General features: G+C 44.4%; 1 protein-coding gene across 1 annotated transcript in view; it reads right to left on the reverse strand.

The window, feature by feature from the left end:
* The window catches only part of LOC138642625 (cytidine monophosphate-N-acetylneuraminic acid hydroxylase-like), a 399,876-nt gene that overhangs the window by 38,187 nt on the left and 338,486 nt on the right, over positions 1-23,203 (reverse strand). The window contains exon 13 of the mRNA XM_069730894.1: positions 7,843-7,958. Coding sequence (XP_069586995.1) covers positions 7,843-7,958 — 116 coding nt within the window. The remainder of the gene's footprint in view (positions 1-7,842; positions 7,959-23,203) is intronic.

Below are 23,203 nucleotides of genomic sequence, written 5' to 3' on the forward strand. Positions count from 1 at the left end.
CAAAGGAAAAGGCAGCCCCCCACATATAATGACTGTGAGTAAGATGAAAAGACAAAACGTAGGGATGAAATAGATTCAGCAAAGTGGGGCCCGATATTCTAGGACAGAGCGAGGACAGTAAAGCGAACTTTGCAGTCTACAAAAAACCCTAAAGCAAAACCACGCAAAGGGGGCAAAAAAAACCCACCGTGCCGAACTAACGGCACGGCGGTACACCCTTTGCGTCTCAGAGCTTCCAGCAAAACAAAAGACAAGCTGGACAGAAAAAAAGCAACAAAAAAGCAAAAAGCACTTAGCTATACAGAGCAGCAGGTCACAGGAGAAGCTCAGATCCAACACTGAAACATTGACAAGGAGCAAGGATAGCAGCATCAGGCAGAGTTAAGTAATGAAGCAGTTAACGAGCTCACCAGAACACCTGAGGGAGGAAGCTCAGAAGCTGCAGTACCACTTGTGACCACAGGAGTGAATTCAGCCACAGAATTCACAACAGTACCCCCCCCTTGAGGAGGGGTCACCGAACCCTCACCAGAGCCCCCAGGCCGACCAGGATGAGCCGCATGAAAGGCACGAACAAGATCGGAAGCATGAACATCAGAGGCAAAAACCCAGGAATTATCTTCCTGAGCATAACCCTTCCATTTAACCAGATACTGGAGTTTCCGTCTAGAAACACGAGAATCCAAAATCTTCTCCACAATATACTCCAATTCCCCCTCCACCAAAACCGGGGCAGGAGGCTCAACAGATGGAACCATAGGTGCCACGTATCTCCGCAACAACGACCTATGGAATACATTATGTATGGAAAAGGAGTCTGGGAGGGTCAAACGAAAAGACACAGGATTGAGAACCTCAGAAATCCTATACGGACCAATAAAACGAGGTTTAAATTTAGGAGAGGAAACCTTCATAGGAATATGACGAGAAGATAACCAAACCAGATCCCCAACACGAAGTCGGGGACCCACACGGCGTCTGCGATTAGCGAAAAGTTGAGCTTTCTCCTGGGACAAGATCAAATTGTCCACTACCTGAGTCCAGATCTGCTGCAACCTATCCACCACAGAATCCACACCAGGACAGTCCGAAGACTCAACCTGTCCTGAAGAGAAACGAGGATGGAACCCAGAATTGCAAAAAAATGGAGAAACCAAGGTAGCCGAGCTGGCCCGATTATTAAGGGCGAACTCAGCCAACGGCAAAAAGGACACCCAATCATCCTGGTCTGCAGAAACAAAACATCTCAGATATGTTTCCAAGGTCTGATTGGTTCGTTCGGTCTGGCCATTAGTCTGAGGATGGAAAGCCGAGGAAAAGGATAGGTCAATGCCCATCCTACCACAAAAGGCTCGCCAGAACCTTGAAACAAACTGGGAACCTCTGTCAGAAACAATATTCTCAGGAATGCCATGCAACCGAACCACATGCTGAAAGAACAAAGGTACCAAATCAGAGGAGGAAGGCAATTTAGCCAAGGGCACCAGATGGACCATTTTAGAAAAGCGATCACAGACCACCCAAATGACTGACATCTTTTGAGAAACGGGAAGCTCAGAAATCAAATCCATCGAAATATGTGTCCAAGGCCTCTTTGGGACCGGCAAGGGCAAAAGCAACCCACTGGCACGAGAACAGCAGGGCTTAGCCCTAGCACAAATCCCACAGGACTGCACAAAAGTACGTACATCCCGTGACAGAGATGGCCACCAGAAGGATCTAGCCACTAACTCTCTGGTACCAAAGATTCCAGGATGACCAGCCAACACCGAACAATGAAGTTCAGAGATAAGTTTATTAGTCCACCTATCAGGGACGAACAGTTTCTCTGCTGGACAACGATCAGGTTTATTCGCCTGAAATTTTTGCAGCACCCGCCGCAAATCAGGGGAGATGGCAGACACAATGACTCCTTCCTTGAGGATACCCGCTGGCTCAGATAAACCCGGAGAGTCGGGCACAAAACTCCTAGACAGAGCATCCGCCTTCACATTTTTAGAGCCCGGAAGGTACGAAATCACAAAGTCGAAGCGGGCAAAAAATAACGACCAACGGGCCTGTCTAGGATTCAAGCGCTTGGCAGACTCGAGATAAGTCAAGTTCTTATGATCAGTCAATACCACCACGCGATGCTTAGCTCCTTCAAGCCAATGACGCCACTCCTCGAATGCCCACTTCATGGCCAGCAACTCTCGATTGCCCACATCATAATTACGCTCAGCGGGCGAAAACTTCCTGGAAAAGAAAGCACATGGTTTCATCACTGAGCAATCAGAACCTCTCTGTGACAAAACCGCCCCTGCTCCAATCTCAGAAGCATCAACCTCGACCTGGAACGGAAGAGAAACATCTGGCTGACACAACACAGGGGCAGAACAAAAACGACGCTTCAACTCCTGAAAAGCTTCCACAGCAGCAGAAGACCAATTAACCAAATCAGCACCCTTCTTGGTCAAATCGGTCAATGGTTTGGCAATGCTAGAAAAATTACAGATGAAGCGACGATAAAAATTAGCAAAGCCCAGGAACTTTTGCAGACTTTTCAGAGATGTCGGCTGAATCCAATCCTGGATGGCTTGGACCTTAACTGGATCCATCTCGATAGTAGAAGGGGTAAAGATGAACCCCAAAAATGAAACTTTCTGCACACCGAAGAGACACTTTGATCCCTTCACAAACAAAGAGTTAGCACGCAGGACCTGAAAAACCATTCTGACCTGCTTCACATGAGACTCCCAATCATCTGAAAAGATCAAAATGTCATCCAAGTAAACAATCAGGAATTTATCCAGATACTCACGGAAGATGTCATGCATAAAAGACTGAAACACAGATGGAGCATTGGCAAGTCCGAACGGCATCACTAGATACTCAAAATGACCCTCGGGCGTATTGAATGCAGTTTTCCATTCATCTCCTTGCCTGATTCTCACCAGATTATATGCACCACGAAGATCTATCTTAGTGAACCAACTAGCCCCCTTAATCCGAGCAAACAAGTCAGATAACAATGGCAAGGGATACTGAAATTTAACAGTGATCTTATTAAGAAGGCGGTAATCAATACACGGTCTCAGCGAACCATCCTTCTTGGCTACAAAGGAGAACCCTGCTCCCAGTGGTGATGACGATGGGCGAATATGTCCCTTCTCCAGGGATTCCTTCACATAACTGCGCATAGCGGCGTGTTCGGGCACGGATAAATTAAATAATCGACCTTTAGGGAATTTACTACCAGGAATCAAATTGATAGCACAATCACAATCCCTATGCGGAGGTAGAGCATCGGACTTGGGCTCTTCAAATACATCCTGATAATCAGACAAGAACTCTGGGACCTCAGAAGGGGTGGATGACGAAATCGACAAAAATGGAACATCACCATGTACCCCCTGACAACCCCAGCTGGATACTGACATGGAATTCCAATCCAATACTGGATTATGGGTTTGTAGCCATGGCAACCCCAACACGACCACATCATGCAGATTATGCAACACCAGAAAGCGAATAACTTCCTGATGTGCAGGAGCCATGCACATGGTCAGCTGGGCCCAGTATTGAGGTTTATTCTTGGCCAAAGGTGTAGCATCAATTCCTCTCAATGGAATAGGACACCGCAAAGGCTCCAAGAAAAACCCACAACGTTTAGCATAATCCAAATCCATCAGATTCAGGGCAGCGCCCGAATCCACAAACGCCATGACAGAAAACGACGACAAAGAGCATATCAAGGTAATGGACAGAAGGAATTTGGACTGTACAGTACCAATGACGGCAGACCTAGCGGACCGCTTAGTGCGCTTAGGACAATCAGAAATAGCATGAGTGGAATCACCACAGTAGAAACACAGACCATTCAGACGTCTGTATTCCTGCCGTTCAACTCTAGTCATAGTCCTATCGCACTGCATAGGCTCAGGTTTAACCTCAGGCAGTACCGCCAAATGGTGCACAGATTTACGCTCGCGCAAGCGTCGACCGATCTGAATGGCCAAAGACAAAGACTCATTCAAACCAGCAGGCATAGGAAATCCCACCATGACATCCTTAAGAGCCTCAGAGAGACCCTTTCTGAACAAAGCTGCCAGCGCAGATTCATTCCACTGAGTGAGTACTGACCATTTCCTAAATTTCTGACAATATACTTCTATATCATCCTGACCCTGGCACAAAGCCAGCAAATTTTTCTCAGCCTGATCCACTGAATTAGGCTCATCGTACAGCAATCCGAGTGCCAGGAAAAACGCATCGACACTACTCAATGCAGGGTCTCCTGGCGCAAGAGAAAATGCCCAGTCTTGAGGGTCGCCGCGCAAAAAAGAAATAATAATCAAAACCTGTTGAATAGGATTACCAGAAGAATGAGGTTTCAAGGCCAGAAATAGCTTACAATTATTTTTGAAACTTAGAAACTTAGTTCTATCTCCAAAAAACAAATCAGGAATAGGAATTCTTGGTTCTAACATAGATTTCTGATCAATAGTATCTTGCCCACGTAGTATATAGCAATGTGGGCATCATATCCCTGTTAAAATAAATTATTAAAATAAAAAAGAGTTATATACTCACCTTCAGTTGGTCCCCGGATCAAAGCGGTTACCAACGTTCCTCGCACGCTCCACTCTGAAGAGTGCATTGCAGTCTCGCGAGATGATGATGTAGCGGTCTCGCGAGACCGCTACGTCTTCATCTCGCGAGATCGCAATGCATGGAGCGGTCACCGGAGAGTCGCGAGGAGCGGGAAAGGCATGTTCTGGATCCGAGGGGCCGACGGACGGTGATTATATAACGATTTTTTATTTTTTTTATTATTTTTAACATGAGATCTTTTTACTATTGATGCTGTATAGGCAGCATGAATAGTAAAAAAGTTGGTCACACAGGGTTAATAGCAGCGTTTATGGAGTGCGCTACACCGCGGCATTACACGGTCCGTTAGCGCTGCCATTAACCCTGTGTGAGCGGTGACTGGAGGGGATTATGGAGGGGGCACTGACTGCGGGGAGGAAGGAGCGGCCATGTTGCTGCCGGACTGTGCCCGTCGCTGATTGGTCGTGGCTGTTTTGCCATGACCAATCAGCGACTTGGATTTCCATGACAGACAGAGGCCGCGACCAATGAATATCCGTGACAGACAGACTGATAGACAGAGAGACGGAAGTGACCCTTAGACAATTATATAGTAGACTAAATGATGGCCCGATTCTAACGCATCGGGTATTCTACAGTAGAATATGTATGTACTGTATATATGTACAGTATATAGCAGCCACATAGTATATAGCACAGGCCACGTAGTATATAGGAGTACTACATGGCCTGTGGTATATACCATGTGGCTGCTATATACATACACACATATTGTAGACTACCCAATGTGTGAATATAGGCCACGCAGTAAATAACACTGCCCACGTAGTATATAACACATCCCACATAGTATATAGCAGCCACGCAGTATATAACACATCCCACATAGTATGTAACGCTGGCCACGTAATATATAACACAGCCCACGTAATATATAGCACAGCCCACACAGTATCCAACAGTGGCGATGTAGTATATAGCACACAGTATAGAACACAGCCCATGTAGTATATAGCACAGCCACGTAGTATATAACACTGCCCACATAGTATATAGCAGCCATGTAATATATAATGCAGCCCACGCAGTATAGAACACAGCCCACATAGTATCTAACACTGGCCAGGTAGTATACTGTATAGTAGCCACGCGGTATCTAACACAGCCCACATAGTATATAGCAGTGTGGGCACCATATCCCTGTTAAAAAATAATTAAAATAAAAAATAGTTATATACTCACCCACTGGCGGGATCCAGCGAAGTTCTGGCGATGCGTACGACTGCCGCCATCTTTCGTTCCCAGGATGCATTGCGAAGTTACCCAGATGACTTAGCAGTCTCACGAGACCGCTAAGTCTTCTGGGTAATTTCGCAATGCATCTCTGGGAACAGAAGCTGGCGGCAGGCGCGAGCGCATCGTCGGATTGCGAACGGTGAGAATAGCAGTTTTTTTTTTTAACATTAGATCTTTTTACTATAGATGCTGCATAGGCAGCATCAATAGTAAAAACTTGGTCACACAGGGTTAATAGCAGTGCGTTACCCACGGCATAACGCGGTCCGTTACCGCTGGCATTAACCCTGTGTGAGCGGTGACTGGAGGGGAGTATGCGGGCGCCGGGCACTGACTGCAGGGGAGTAGGGAGGGACTAATCGGACTGTGCTCGTCGCTAATTGGTCGTGGCAGCCATGACAGGCAGCTGGCGAGACCAATCAGTGACGCAGGATTTCCGTGACGGAAGTTGCCGACAGAAAGACAGACAGACAGACAGACGGAAGTACCCCTTAGACAATTATATATATAGATTATAGGAGTGCACATCCCATGCACACTAAAAAAGGCTTACCATATAGCCAGATGTTGCGATTACGCAAAATTAATAATGTTGAATCTCAGTTTGAGGAGCAGATAGAAGAATTAAAAGAACGACTTAGGCAAAGAGGTTATCCAAATTCTGTCCTAAATGAAGCCCATAGTCGTATATCTTCTGTTTAACAAAAAGACTTGCTGTTTAAAATGAAAATTTAAAAAATCATTATACTCTAATCAAGACTCAAAAATCCAACATTTTGTGTTTAATTCTAAACATAGTCCTATGGATAGAACGATTCACGCTTCCATAAGAAAAAATTGGCATGTCCTTTATACAGATAAAGATTTACAAAAAAGGGAATTCTAAAACCCATTCTTACCTATCGGAGATCGTGCAATTTAGGAGATATTCTAGTGTCTAATCAACATCAGCATTTCATTAATAATTGGTTACCAAAATCCATACCAACTGGTAACGCTAAATGCGGGAATTGTCCAAATTGTCATTTACATATAACATTAAACCCTTTATGCATGGGATCAATTTCACATGTGGTGAGTGGTGACAAATCTAATAACATGTAAAACAAAATTTGTAGTCTATGTTCTTTTTTGTCCCTGCCAATTTTTCTACATGTAAGGTAAAACTACACGCCCTATGAAAATTTTGATTTTGTGAACACTATAAATCAATTTCTTCAGGAAAAGGTTCCTTAAGATTTATTAATCACATGAAAAGACATCATAATTCAGACGCTGAGACCTTGAACTTTGTGGATATTGAAATAGTAAAAAACCCTATAATGGAAACCAAAATAATTTATTACTGAGACAAGAAGCCAAGTGGATTCTAAAAACGCAGGCTCAAGGTCCCATAGGTCTGAATGACAAGATTGATTTATCTGTCTTTTTGTAATGTCTTGTTTACTGTTGCAAAAACTGTCAAAATATATTTCTAATTAATATTAATTCATGATTATAAAAGGGAGTATTTTCCAACTAATTACTCATCTGGACCTGTTGAAGCGTGGAAATGCGAATGCCGTCATCCTCTTCTTTCTCTACCCGCAAACCTCCATACACCTATGCACATGGCCATCTGATTTGAAAGTTACTCAATAAAGGACTGAAATTCAACATGCCATGGTGAGTGCCGCATACTTTCTCTTATTTTGAAGTTTTTTTCCATTTTACCCCACATAGTTTATCAATGCCATTTACAGTAAATGAAATGTTGCCATTAAATACTATAACTCATTCCACAAAAATCAAACATTAGCTGTTGGCAAAAGAAAAGAAATGCAAGTGGCTCTTAGAAGATGGGGTTGGGATGAAAAAGAGATAGCAAAAAAAAAACAAAAGAACTGCCCATTATTGAATGAGCCTAATAGCAAGTGGAAATGGTAATTTTCACTACTGAATCTGAAAACTTACTGATGATGGTAGATGTCTGGGTCACGTTTGATACGGGTTTGAAATCCAATGTACAAATCATCCCATAGAAGTCCATTTTTTACTACGTGTCTCATCACTGTAGCTCGAGTTCGTATCTGTTATAAATTAGAACAGCATAATAGTTAGCATCAGACACTGATATGTATAGTCAGATTGTTGGCATCGGACACTGAAATGTATTGTCAGACTGTTGGAACAGACACTGATATGTACTGTATAGTTATACTGTTGTCATTAGACAGTAATATATATATATAGTTAGACTGTTGGCATCGGACACTGATATGACACCTTTTGAATAAATGTCCTACTGTAGTATCCCTTAAATGTTGTGCTTTTTTCTTATTACGGTAATCTACCAGTATTTGTATTATTGCCTGAAGAAAGAGCCACTGTGCTCTGAAATCTTGAAACATATATTATTTTCTGGTTAACCAATAAAGGTATCACTCCGAGAATACTTTTGTCATCATTGGGTTGAAAAGTATTCTCATCGATTTTTCTGGCTAACACGGTACCACAATATAATTTGTTATTGTACGGCATTGGATAAAGATATATATAGTCAGAATTATGGCATTGGATAGTGATATATATTTTCAGACTGTTGGCATTGGACAGTGATATGTATAGTCAGACTGTTGGCATCAGACACCGATATGTATAGTCAGACTGTTGTCATTGGACAGTGATGTGTATAGTCAGACTTTTGGCATTGGGTAGTGATATATATTGTCATAATTTTGGCACTAGACAGTGATATATATCATCAAACTGTTGGCATTGGACAGTGATATGTATGGTCAGACTGTTGGCATCGGACACTGATATGTATAGTCAGACTGTTGCCATTTGACATTGAAATTTATTGACAGACTGTTGGCATCAGTCACTGATATGTATTGTCAGACTGTTGCCATTTGACACTGAAATTTATTGACAGACTGTTGGCATCAGACACTGAAATGTATAGTCAGACTGCTGCCATCAAACAGTGATATGTATACTCAGACTGTTGGCATTGGACCCTTATATGTATAGTGAGACTGTTGGCATTGGACACTGAAATCTATTGTCAGACTGTTGGCATCAGACACTGATATGTATAGTCAGACTGCTGGCATCAGACACTGATATGTATAGTCAGATTGTTGCCATCAAACAGTGATATGTAATTAGACACTGATATATATAGTCAGATTGTTGTCATTGGACAGTGATATGTATAGTTAGACTATTAGCGTCGGACACTGAACTGTATTGTCAGACTGTTGGCATCAGACGCTGAAATGTATACTCAGACTCTTAGCACTGGACACTGATATGTTTAGTCAGACTCTTGGCATTGGACATTGATAAGAAAAGTCAGACTGTTGTAATTGGACATTGATATGTATAAGTAGACTATTGGTATCAGACACTGATATGTATAGTTAGACTGTTGTCATTGGACAGTGATATGTATAGTTAGACTGTTGGCATCGGATAGTGATGTGATATGTATGGTCAGACTTTTGGCATTGGATAGTGATATATATAGTCAGAATTTTGTCATTGGACAGTGATATATATTTGCATGGGACACTGAAATTTATAATAATAATTCATAATTCTTATGTCTTTTCATATTTTTGTTTTAGGAATATTAGGGGAAAATGTAAAGAAAAGTCAGAGTGTCAGTAAACTACATTTTAAATTACATTCCTCTTACTAGTACTAAAGGCTATGTGTCCACGTTGCGTTTTTTAAGCATTTTTTCTGCATTTTCCGCTGCAGAAACGCTTAAAAAACGCTTACAAAATGCATCACATTATTCTTAATGGAATTACGCATTGTTGTGCCCATGCTGCATTTTTTTTCCGCAGCGGAAACGCATCGCGGAAAAAAACAGAGCATGTTCATTAATTTTGCGGAATCTAAGCGATTTTGCCGCTATGTAATTGTATTGGAATGCATGGAAAAAAACGCATTAAAAACCCGAGAAAAATGCAACAAATATGCGATAAAAAAGCAAAAAAAAGCTATAAAAACGCAAGTGGATTTCCTGGTAAGGGAGTCCAGTTTTGATAAGGAAAATTCTGCTTAGATTCTGCAATGTGGGCACATAGCCTTACTGTTAAACATAGGGCATTATCCAGATACAAACATCTTTATTACTGTGGTTTGGGCTCTTCTGGTTGAGTTGTGAGAAGCACAATTTTTATAAGGGTTTAATCTTCAAGTCTGGCTGCTGCTGCTCCGCTTGGTGAAGGGATTCCAACGAAGGTTAATGGAAAGTCATGGACAGTGGATAATGCTGAGCTGCCGGCGAAGAAAATCCAGGAATTCTCATTATGAAAAGTCTTTCTGTAGCAATATGTTATATGTTCATGTGGCCTCTAGGGGTCTCACTACTTTTATGTATGTTCTATATTCTTTGTTTGGAACTTGTTGGATGTTGTTGTACTCGGAATTCATGTAATGGAGGTTGAGACATGATGTGAATAAAGAGCCTGGAGATACTCACAGAGTGTGATTTATGACAGGATTAATCAAACAGAACATGGTGGCAGCTGGGCACAGAACCTGCAAATTCTTAGAGCTTATATGAGGCTGGAACTGCACAGATCACTGCAACTGTAAGTACAGATTCCCTGACAGTACAGAAAAATGGAGACTGGTCTGAAGCCCCCTCAGAGACTGGATGTCACTTCATGTAATCTGTCCCAGACTTGGAGACAATGGAAGGAAGAGTTTACACTGTATGTGGATCTGACTGTGGGCCCCACTGATGACAAACGGAAAGTAAAGCTGTTTTATTACCTAATTGGGGAAAATGGCAGAGAATTAGCCCACACCTTGCTCCCAGACACAGACAACCTCCTCCTAGCAGACATTGTGCAGGCATTTGATAAACACTGTGATCCAAAGAAGAATGAGACAGTGGAAAGATATAAGTTTTTCACAAGACATCAGGAGGATGGTGAAAATGTGGACAGATATCTGACAGAGCTGAGGAGACTTGCAGAAACATGTGGCTTTGGAGAGATCAGGGACAGTCTAATCAAGGACAGAATGGTGTGTGGCATAAAGGACAGTCATCTCAAAGAAAGATTACTGAGAGGAAGGCATGACTTTAGAGAAATGTATGCAAATCTGCAGGGCTGCTGAGCTCACAAAGCACAGCCTGAAGATGATGGCAGGCACCAGTGAGAATGATGATGACAAGGTACATGCAGTATCTATGAAAGGAAAGACAGGACCAGACTACCCTATAAACACTGTCCACTGCAAGTATTGTGGGAAAAGACATGAGAGAGACAAAACCAAGTGTCCAGCATATGGGGAAACCTGCAGGTCATGTGGCAAGAAGAATCATTCCTCTGCTGTCTGCAGGCAAGGAAGAGGCAAACAGTACTGACAGCTCCACACTGTGACACCAGACACTGACAGTGCAGAGGACATTACATGGCTACAAATGCAGTCTACAACAGAGAAAGTCAATGTAGTCGGGCAGTCAGTAGTGAAGGATGCCAAGCAGCTTTATGCAACATTCTTGTTGGATGAGAAGCCCATTAGATTTCAGCTGGATTGTGGAGCAAGCTGCAATGTAATTTCATTTGATCTGCTAAACAAACAGGTTTCTATTGAGCCAACTGACAAGGTACTGGTGATGTACAACAAAAGTGTTCTGAAACCAATGGGGACATGTAAGCTAAAAATACGAAACCCATGTAACAGAAAGAGTTATAGAGTTGAATTTACCGTGTTACGGGGTGGTAACCATGTACCATTACTGGGAGTAAAAGCAGTTCAGGCAATGGACTTAATAAAAGTACAGTCTCAGAACATTATGTCTGTTGAAGTTGCCCAGGATATACAAAATCCAAAACTAAATGCAGAGCACAACTTGGACATGCAGAAAATAAAAGCAGAGTATGCTGATGTATTTGGAGGTGATGGATGCTTTGAAGGTAAATATAGGCTAGAAATTGACAACACAGTGCAGCCCACCAGATTACCTACAAGAAGAGTGCCTGTAGCGTTAATGCAACCGCTGAAAGTAGAACTGCAAGATCTACAGAGAAGAGGCATGATAGCACCAGTCCATAAGAGCACAGATTGGATCAGCAGTTTGGTCATAGTGCAGAAATCATCAGGCAAGTTAAGAATATGTATTGATCCTAAGCCACTCAACAAGGCGCTGAAACGAAATCATTACCCAATGCCAACATTAGATGATGTTCTACCAGGTTTATCAAAGGCTAAAATATTTTCTGTATGTGATGTAAAAAATGGATTCTGGCATGTGGCCCTGACTGGAGATTCAAGTTTATTGACAACATTTTCTTCACCATTTGGACGCTTTAAATGGCTGAAAATGCCCATGGGACTAAAACCTGCTCCAGAGATATTCCAGCAGAAATTGATGCAGGCTTTGGAAGGACTTACTGGAGTGAAGACAATAGCGGATGATATCCTAGTAGTGGGAGAAGGTGAAAATATGGAATCTGCAATCAAGGATCACGATCAGAAGATGATACAATTTTTGGACAGATGCAGAGAAAAAAACATAAAGCTGAATTTGGACAAATTCAAATTGAAAATGACAGAAGTGGCCTATATTGGTCATCGACTGACTTCAACTGGGGTCAAAGTGGATCCTGAAAAGGTGAGAGCAATACAAGATTTGCCTACCCCTACTGATGTTTCTGGAGTACAACGATTTTTGGGCATGGTGAATTATCTCTCAAAATTTTGCAGACATCTGTCAGACATGTGTGAGCCACTGAGACAGCTAACCCACAAAGATGTGCACTGGGAATGGACAGAAAGCCAGGAGACTGCTTTCCGAGCAGTAAAGAATGCCATTGCAGATACAGCAACCCTAAAGTATTTCGATCCAGATCGAGAAGTGGTGGTACAATGTGATGCTTCGGAAAAAGGCCTTGGAGCCACATTAATGCAGAACAAACAGCCAATTACATTTGCAAGCAGAGCTCTTACAACAACAGAGCAGGGATATGCGCAGATTGAGAAGGAACTACTGGCTGTGGTATTTGGGATGGAGAAGTTTCACCAGTACACCTACAGTCGACGGGTAACAGTGCAGTCGGATCACAAACCATTGGAGAGCATTACAAAGAAACCATTACTAAATGCCCCAAAGAGACTACAGCGCATGCTGTTGCAACTTCAGAAATATGATGTTGACATAGGGTACTGTCCAGGAAGAGACTTACTGATTGCAGATACGCTAAGCAGAGCTTACCTTCCTATCACAAATGATGAGGAGGAAGACATTGAAACCATCAATATGTGTAACTACCTTGCAGTGTCAAAAGAAAAGGTCAAGCAAATCCAGACTTTTACAGAGAAGGATAAAAGTCTCCAGAGTTTAAAGACTGTCATCTTGCAGGGCTGGCCAAAATACAAGCAGCATGCTCCGAAGGAAGTCTCACCATTCTTCCACATAAGAGATGAATTGTCAGTGCAGCAAGGAATCATCTTTAAAGGAGACAGGGCTGTTATACCTGAAGTTCTCAGAAGAGGCATATTGAAGACATTGCACTCTTCTCACTTAGGCATGGAAGGATGCCTACGTCGTGCAGGAGAATCAGTTTATTGGCCAGGAATGAATGACCACATAAAAAATTACATAGCACAATGTGAAATATGTGCATCCTGCAATGATAAGCAACCAAAGGAGACATTGCAACCTCATGAAATTCCACATAGGCCTTGGTCAAAAATAGGAACAGACTTGTTCACATGGAATGACAAAGAATACCTGATTACAGTGGACTATTTCTCTTACTTCTGGGAGGTTGATTTGGTGCAGGACACAAGGGCGAGAACAGTGATTAAAAAACTCAAGGCCCATTTTGCCAGGTATGGCATTCCAGATATCGTTTTCTCTGACAATGCGGCACAGTTTACGTCGGAAGAATTCAAAACTTTCAGTAAGAAATGGGAATTTGAACACCAGACGTCTTCTTCAAGATATCCTCAGAGTAATGGGAAAGCAGAGTCAGCAGTAAAAACGGCCAAAAGACTCATGCAGAAAGCAAACCAGGCGGGTGCTGATGTATATCTGTCTATACTGGATCATAGAAACACACCCACCCAAGGCCTAGACAGCAGTCCGACACAGAGGCTCATGAGTAGGCGTACAAAGACACTAGTACCAACTGCGTGTCATCTGTTAGAGCCAAAGCTGCTGGGAAACATCGAAGCTAAATTACAGAAGAATCAAGCTAGGCAAGCTTTCTATTACAATAAATCTGCAAAGGATCTGCCTGAGCTCCAGAGAAATGACAACATTCGGCTGCAGCCAAGCACCACATTTGACAAACACTGGCAAAAGGCAAAGGTTGTCCAGAAACTGGGACCTCGGTCTTACGAAATTCTAACAGACGACGGAAGAAGACTAAGGAGGAATCGAAGATATTTGAGGAAAACGCAAGAAAGAGATGATTCATGCCCTTTTGAACAGTATCCAGACACTCAAGACAACGAGGCAACAAGTACAAGTCAGGCACCAACAGTGACAGCTGACCATCAGGGTGAGGACTCTGGCCAGAGACAGACAATATCAGAAGAACTACCAGATGTACCAGATGTAGAAAGTGACACATCTTATATTACCAGAGCTGGCAGAATTAGCAAAAAGCCGGCACACCTCAAAGATTATATCTAACTGGACGTACTAGGTTAATTTCTAACTTTGTCATAGTATACATTAGTTTAGTATCTTTTATTGTTCCTCTAGTTAAAAGAGAAAGGATGTAGCAATATGTTATATGTTCATGTGGCCTCTAGGGGTCTCACTACTTTTATGTGTGTTCTATATTCTTTGTTTGGAACTTGTTGGATGTTGTTGTACTCGGAATTCATGTAATGGAGGTTGAGACATGATGTGAATAAAGAGCCTGGAGATACTCACAGAGTGTGATTTATGACAGGATTCATCAAACAGAACACTTTCAGTTTTATTCTCTATTTTCAATGCGTTTCAAAGTCGTATCAACTTTTTTCCTAAGGACAACCACAATGATGCTCATTATGGTTCTCCTGAGGAAGAAGTAGGTAAGACTTTGAAATGTGTCATCATGATTCCTGGATTTTCTTTACTGGTAGCACAGCATTATCCACTATCCATCCCTTTCCATGACTGTTTTACCTTCAGTGTTATTCTTTTATTTAATTACTAGCTGTACTACCCAGCTTTGCCCGGGTTAATAACTGCTGTTAGCAAAATAGAATGTGTTAACAAAATTTATTCATGTCTGCAAGCCGCACTTCCCTCTCCTCAGAAAGTTCATTGGCCCTTGAGGAAGCAGCTCTTGTTTTCTTGTCTGCAAGCCTCGCTTCCCTCTGCTCAGAAAGTTCATTGGCTCTTGAGGAAGCAGCTGCTGTTCTCATGTGTGTCAGCCTTGTTTCTCAGTCTTCACTTTTTTCATTGGCCCGTAATGCAGCTTTTCTTTTCGCATCAGCTGACATTCGTGCCATGGAATTCCTTTTCTTATGAAGCATTATTGTTGTAAAAATAGTCTGTAACTGGCAGTTTCTATACCCTCTCACATAGCGGTAATGCGACTGACATCAGACTTTCTACCAACACACCTTAACTGACATGCTATTACCTCACACAAGCTTTGTTATACTGAGAATGTCCTTTGTTGCCTATATTAGCCAATCAGAGCTCAGATTCATTAACTGTAGCAAAATATAAACTGAGCTGTGATTGGTTATTGGCAGCCTGATAAATCCCCAGCCAACAGGAAGCCCTCCCCCTGGTAGTATATATTAGCTCACACATACACATAATAGACAGGTCATGTGACTGACAGCTGCCGTATTTCCTATATGGTACATTTGTTGCTCTTGTAGTTTGTCTGCTTATTAATCAGATTTTTATTTTTGAAGGATAATACCAGACTTGTGTGTATTTTAGGGTGAGTTTCATGTGTCAAGTTGTGTGTGTTGAGTTGCGTGTGGTGACATGCATGTAGCGACTTTTGTGAGATGAGTTTTGTGTGGCGACATGCATGTAGCGACTTTTGTGAGATGAGTTTTGTGTGGCGACATGCATGTAGCAAAGCAACTTTTTGTGTGTCGAGTTGCATGTGACAGGTTAGTGTAGCAAGTTGTGTGCAGCAAGTTTTGCGCATGGCGAGTTTTGAGCGTGGCGAGTTTAATGTGTGGTGCGTTTTGAGTATGTGCAAGTTTTGTGTGAGGCAACTTTTGCATGTGTTGCAACTTTTGTGCATGTGGCAATTTTTCCGCGTGTGCAAGTTTTGCGTGTGGCGAGTTTTCCATGAGGTGAGTTTTGCACGTGTGGCGAGTTTTGCACGTGTGGCGAGTTTTGCGTGAGCCTAGTTTTGCATGTGGTGAGTTTTGCATGTGGCGAATTTTGCGCGTGGCGAGTTTTGAGTGGCGACTTTTGTATTTAGACTTTTATGTGGCGAGATTGGTGTATGTGTGGTGAAATGTGTGCTGAGGGTGGTATATGTGTTCAAGCACGTGGTAGTGTGTGGCGCATTTTGTGTGTGTGTTCATATCCCCGTGTGTGGTGAGTATCCCATGTCGGGGCCCCACCTTAGCAACTGTACGGTGTATACTCTTTCGCGCCATCACTCTCATTCTTTAAGTCCCCCTTGTTCACATCTGGCATCTGTCAATTTGCCTCCAACACTTTTCCTTTCACTTTTCCCCATTATGTAGATAGGGGCAAAATTGTTTGGTGAATTGGAATGAGCGGGGTTAAAATTTCATCTCACAACATAGCCTATGACGCTCTCAGGGTGCAGCCTTGTGACTGTGCAAAATTTTGTGGCTGTAGCTGCGACGGTGCAGATGCCAATCCCGGACATACATACATACACACACACACACACGCACGCACGCACGCACACACGCACACACACACACACACACACTCAGCTTTATAGCTTTATATATTAGATTGCACACATGGCAATCCCATAGGGGCATGAGAGATATTTAAGGGGCATTTTACAATTAAAATATATTCATTTTTGCTGACTTCCCTTGTAACTGCGGACGGCATATTATCCACAGTTACAAGGTAGCACGGTGGTTCAGTTGCTAACACTGCAGTTTTGCAGTGCTGAGGTCCTGGGTTCAAATCCAACCAAGGACAACATCTGCAAGGAGTTTTTATGTTCTCCCCAAGTTTTTGTCGGTTTCTTCCATGTACTCTGGTTTCCTCCCACACTCCAAAGACATACTGATATAGAATTTGTATTGTGAGCCTCAATGGGGACAGTGTCGATAATGTCTGTAAAGCGTTGTGGAATATTTAGGGGATATTCAGCCTTCTAGCATGCACTGCAAGCTGATTGGTATTTGCCAAGTCCCAGCAGATCCAAATGCTACCTGTTGATTACAACTTTCTGACTTGTATACATCACACTTACACTGATGAGCAGAAGGGTTACAATTTTTGGAACTTTTGACTTTCAGGCAACATATCTCACCCCCCACTACTGCTTCGAACATGAGACTACAATCATTTTATAGACAATCAGCTTGGCTGTCTCATACATAAATTTGACTTGCAACTATTTGGCATATGATTAATTATGCAGATTCGTATCATGTCACTGCATGGTTACCGCTTTGCTCCTGATGGTGTAAAACTCTTGTTTTTCCTGTATACTACAAATTACAACTCACATTTCCTAACATATTAGCTCAGTGTGTAATTAGGTTGATTCCCAAGTGAAAGGTCACTGGTTTGAATTGAGGAGCAGCCACGAAGAAGATTTCCCATGAAAAGAGAAACAGCATCATCCAGCTCATCGATATTAGTCTCTTGACCAAGAAAATTGCCAAACTGCATCATGTAAGTGCTATGACATTTGGAAGAATACGAAATGCAGTCTGTCCATCCATTAAAAAGCCAAGATATGGTCACCCAGAAAAAATCAGAGTCAACAATTTGGCTCATCACAAGGTCTATCAGTTCTGGTGCGACAAACATGGCAGTGGAGGTGGCTCGTATGCTTCATAATAGTAAGATCAGAGATGTCCATGCATGTGTAAGGAGGAAGACTGGGCTGCGGGTATCTGCATTGAGCCAGGTCCGGAACTGTTAAGGCTGCATCCCATGTTGCCCGGGGGGAAGGAATAGGGGACCGGACAGGTCTCATGACCTAGGAAGAGTGTGTGAAAGCGCGGAAAGCGGCAGTGAGTTTCACACTGTCAGGGAGAGTGCAGGAGGGTGAGCAGCACGCTCCACACCCAGAGCAGCAGCGCCGCGACGTACTGCTGACGACATCTCCTGATCACTACAGTGGGACAGGGAGCGTGGAGTGTTGTGCGCCCAGCTAAACATAGGACCGCGCTCGTTAAGAGAAACGTGGGCTGGCTACAGGACACTGAGTTGTGGTTCCCTCTGCTGGTCAGCACGCATCAGCCCCCACTTGGTACCGTGATTTCTGCAGACCTCTTTACTTTGGATGCACAGGCTTATGGACTAGGGGCTCAACGGGGAAAACCGGAGACCGCCCTTTGCCAGAAGAAGTTGGACCGTTATTTGTGGGACCTCATCAGAGGCCACTACAGTGGCTGTTGCCAGTACTACAACCCTCAACAGATCACCTGCGTCTGAGGAACCTAAAGACATGATAATTTTAATAACTGGACTATTACATTGTAATTTCGGTTCTCAATTTAACTATTAACTCCCTATGAGGAGTTCCTTTATTGTTCCAATTAAATTGTTATACTGTTAACCCTTGCTCTGCCTCCCTTGTGTCACTGCACCCCGTAACCTGCTTACATTTGGTGTAGTCAGCAGGATGCAGTCCACTGGCACAGAGGTAGCAGACCAAGCGGTCATGGGTACCCCAAGGGCCAGCTTACAGCTGGGGGCAATGCTCAGCAATCTCCCAAAATTTACAGGGAGCAATTCACTGCTGTGGGACTGGAAAGAGTGGGTTAAAGGCATGCTGAGGGTGCACCCTATGACCCCCCTGCTATGTAAGCAGAGATGGCTGTGATGGCCCTGGACGGGGAGGCTAGATGTTCTGCAATGTTTCGATCCCCGCATGAACAGAACACCTTCACCAAGGTGTTGCAAAGTATAAAGGAGATGCATGGGGATCCCACTGATGTCGGAGAATTGCGGATGCGATTGTTTAGCCGGGGTCAAAGGGAGGGGGATTCTGTGACCCAATATATGAATGCATTACAAGAGGTGCACGCGGCAATCGCCAAGCGGGATTATGTGGGCGTGGGACCTCCTGATGTGATCTTGAGAGACCAAATTGTAGTGGGCCTCAGGGATGTGTCGCTTAAACAAGCTTTGCAGGAGCGCCTGCGTACTGATCCACGCATGACTTTCTTATAAATCGGGGCGGAAGCGTGCGTGCGAGAGCAGGAGCAGGGGATGGCAACCTTGGCAGGGAAGTACGGAGCAGTGAGGTACCTGCCTCGCCTGCGGCTGAGCCAGGATGGGCCAGAGAGATCCAGAAGGAAATACAGGAAATGTGGGAAGATTGGTCCAGCCTCAGAAGAGTCCCCCCTATGGTTCCAAATCCATTCAGAGACAGGAGTGATCCCAAGTCCCACTTACCCACTGCATCACCAGGAAATGGGGCAATCCCGAGCAGAGAGACATCTGATTTGTTTCAAGTGTGGGGATGTTGGACACTATGCCCGAGGATGCTTGAGATGGGGGCGGCCTCTTACCAGGCAGCCATTAAACTAGTAGGCTCCGTGGCTGGGGGAAGTCGCCTAGGGTCTAAGAAGCCAAGGAGGAAAGAAGGCAGTCCCGAAAGCTTAAGTTCCGTGAGCCCCCTCGTATGGGCTGAAATGGATGATCGAGCCAATCTCTGCCTAGTTGATACCGGTTCACAGGTGACCACCACGTCAGAAACATATTTTAAACGTCATTTTCCTGAGGTGACGTGGCCAGAGTGGTGCCCCAAATCAAATTTTATGTAAACATTTAAAAAAAATGTAAGATCAAATTGCCGGAGAACCTGCAGCCTGCACAAGTAATTTGATCGTAATTAAGCAACAGAACCCCCCTAGATGGCCCTACCGTTGCTCATATTTGGTTCCTGAGAAGTAGAATGCTGTTGAGTGTTATCAACAATTGAATGACATCACCTTGTAAAGGTACCGTCACACTCAGCAACTTTCCAACGATCACGACCAGCGATACGACCTGGCCGTGATCATTGGAAAGTCCTTGTGTGGTCGCTGGAGAGCTGTCATGCAGACAGCTCTCCAGCGACCAACGATGCCGAAGTCCCCGGGTAACCAGGATAAACATCGGGTTACTAAGCGCGGCCCTGCGCTTAGTAACCCGATATTTACCCTGGTTATCAGTGAACACATCGCTGAATCGACCTCACACACGCCGATCCAGTGATGTCAGCGGGTGATCCAGCGACGAAATAAAGTTCTGGCCTTCTAGCTCCGACCAGCGATGTCACAGCAGGATCCTGATCGCTGCTGCGTGTCAAACACAACGATATCGCTATCCAGGATGCTGCAACGTCACGGATCGCTATTGTTACCGTTGTAATGTTGTTCAGTGTGATGGTACCTTTAGGTCCGTTTTTTCTCCCCCCCCCCCCTTTTTTCATCCTTTTTCTTCTCTTCCTAACCTATACGGCACCATCCTCTATTGTTACAGGGAGAATTGTTGTTTACTGGTTGCGTTTATTTATTTATTTAAGGATTACCAGGTTGATTTCAGGGCAAGCTGTCGTTCAGCAGGGGTGCTACATTGCGTACAAGCTAGGGTGCCAACCTCCGCGGATAGGAAGGGTTTATTAGGGTTTGGTAGGGCCATCTAGGGGGGTTCTGTTGCTTAATTACGATCAAATTACTTGTTGTGCAGGCTGCAGGTTCTGTGGCAATTTGTCCTTAAAAATTTTTTTAAAATGGTTTAAATAAAATTTGATTTTAGGTATTAGGTAATGTTAGCTTGAAAAGTCACTATACCACTATATATTTTTCTTAAAAACAGAGTGGGGCCCAGTAGTCAAGTTAACGGTGGCCAATCAGTTGCCCATCCCGGTCACAAGGGTGGTCTGGATGTAAATTACAGTGTGCAGCAAAGATGTGAGCCATAAAGGAGTCATGTTGACCACCATAGAAAGTAGCAACAGCCGTCAAGTGACACTGGGGAAGAATGTGCTGAAAGAACTCGGGACTCTCCTGATCAGTGAGTCACCAGATGCTTTTCTGAACCAATGCAGTCCACGAACCCCCCAGAGGAAGATGTTTCAACAATTGATATGGGACACCCAGGCCCAGGAAATGTCGAGTGAAGGGAAAGTTATAGGAAAAGTGATAGTCCCTGCAGCGGCTTAACTCGTCCTTTCGCCTGACCAGACTGTGCTCATATTGCCCGTACGAGCTTGTACACACCTCAAAGGAGTGGAAGGCCAGATAGAGCCAACCTTAATGGACCAGATACCCTCGGGACTCCTCATTACTCAGACATTAGTCATCGTCCATGAAGGTAACGTGGTAGTGCAGTGTATCAACCTGGAGGAGTACAACCTTACCCTCCCGCACAAGAGTGAAGTGGTGCAGGTGCTAGGAATGCCGGAAGAGTTAATGCAGCTGGAGGCAATCCAGTTGGCACTAAAATAGGGAGACGCATGGACTGTAGCCATTACAATGACCCCGAAGTACCCACCTGGAAGCATGAAGGAGGGGCGCCAAATCTTGGAACAGATGGGGGCTGAATTGACGGGACTGTCACCACAACCGGTGCAACAGGTGGAAGCTGTAATGGAGCACTACCAGGATGTCTTCACCCATCATGAAGATGACTTCAGGTGCACTACAGCCATAACCCACGAGATACCCACAGGAAGTGATGCACCAATCTGGGAGAGATACCGGCAGATCCCACCTCAGATGTACAAAGAGGTGAAAGAAATGTTGGCATATATGCTACATATTGGAGTCATACAGGAGAATCAGTATGTAGAAAAGCTGCGGAGACACCATCACGTGTTTCTCAACGCAAGCAATAAATAGCCAGGTCTTTCACCGGGAAGGAACAACCACGGGAAGGGCAGCATCCCAAAAGGGAAAACCACCTTTGCCAAAACATGGTATCCATCCACAGACAGCTGTTTCGGGGTATTTGTGCAGCACCCCAGAGACCTGGTCGTTGCAGTATGGCGCTCTGCCGCTAAAGGGAGCAGCGGTACATCTGATGGCACTAAGGAGTTCTCCTGACCAGGTATCACCAGAACACATTACACTTCACACTCCGGCCACTAGGGGGAGAAAAAGGCTTTATTTATTGGGCCACTCCTCACACTGGTAAAACTATGGGCTGGGGAGGAAGTTAGTCAGAAGCTGACTGGGTTGGAACCAGGCAACATCCTGTGGCAGGGGGTGTTGCAGGGAGAAGGCACAGGGGGGTCCCTGTCAGGCGTGGGAACCTGGCAGGTGCCTAGCGAGCAGAACAGAACGTAACGGAATCGCGCCTGCACACCCTGCGGCGGTATCCAGGAGAGAGACACGAAGGGAAGGATATTGTGGAACAGTGTAAACGAGATCAGCACAAAGGAGAGCCAGTAAGAGTCGTGCCGAGAGAGAGAGGCAACATCTTACTGAGGTGCGTAGTCGGTGGCCGGATCACCGTATGAGTAACTGACTTCAGGCCTTACTTCAAATTCCGCTGGACAGTTAATCATAGGTTGGCTGTCTACCTTCTACACCTACGAAGACATAGGGGGCAACATTGGGAGAGGGGCGTCTCTAGGGTCCCGGAAGACCTCCAAGCCTTCCCGTCAAACGGGTGGCGTCCTAGCCATAACATATCTGGGGGACGTTAGAAACTAGTAACATCTGGAACCAAAGAACGAGAGAGAGAAAGAAAGCTGTAGAGAACGAACGAACGAACGAGAGCAGCAGTTGTGAGGACTATTCCGAATGCTCAGTAGGGTAGGACTACAACACACAGGCGCTATTGGTAGGCAACGATTTCCATCTGCGAAGGAAACTCTGGATGTGCCCATCGGACCGGCCGGTCTCTGATAGCCCGGTTGAACGTGCTCTGGACTGAGGATATTGAAGCCTTCAGTAAAGAGGTAAAGAGACTGCAACCTTGTGTCCTCATTATTGCCTGCACCTCACACCATCACCATCTACCTTACTGGGAAGCCCTGGGGACATACTTCACCTGTGGGAAGGTATACCATCGAGCTGCCATTCCATCACCCCAGCGGACCCCACAGCAGCGTCGGTCACCCTGACCGAACACCACAGGTGGTGTCATGAACCCCTGACAGACTGTGCCATCACCTTTATTGGACGCCCCTTAGCAGGGTCACGACCGGGTCCAGGCACC

The sequence above is a fragment of the Ranitomeya imitator genome, chromosome 6 (assembly GCF_032444005.1).
Source record: "Ranitomeya imitator isolate aRanImi1 chromosome 6, aRanImi1.pri, whole genome shotgun sequence".
Lineage (NCBI taxonomy): Eukaryota > Metazoa > Chordata > Amphibia > Anura > Dendrobatidae > Ranitomeya > Ranitomeya imitator.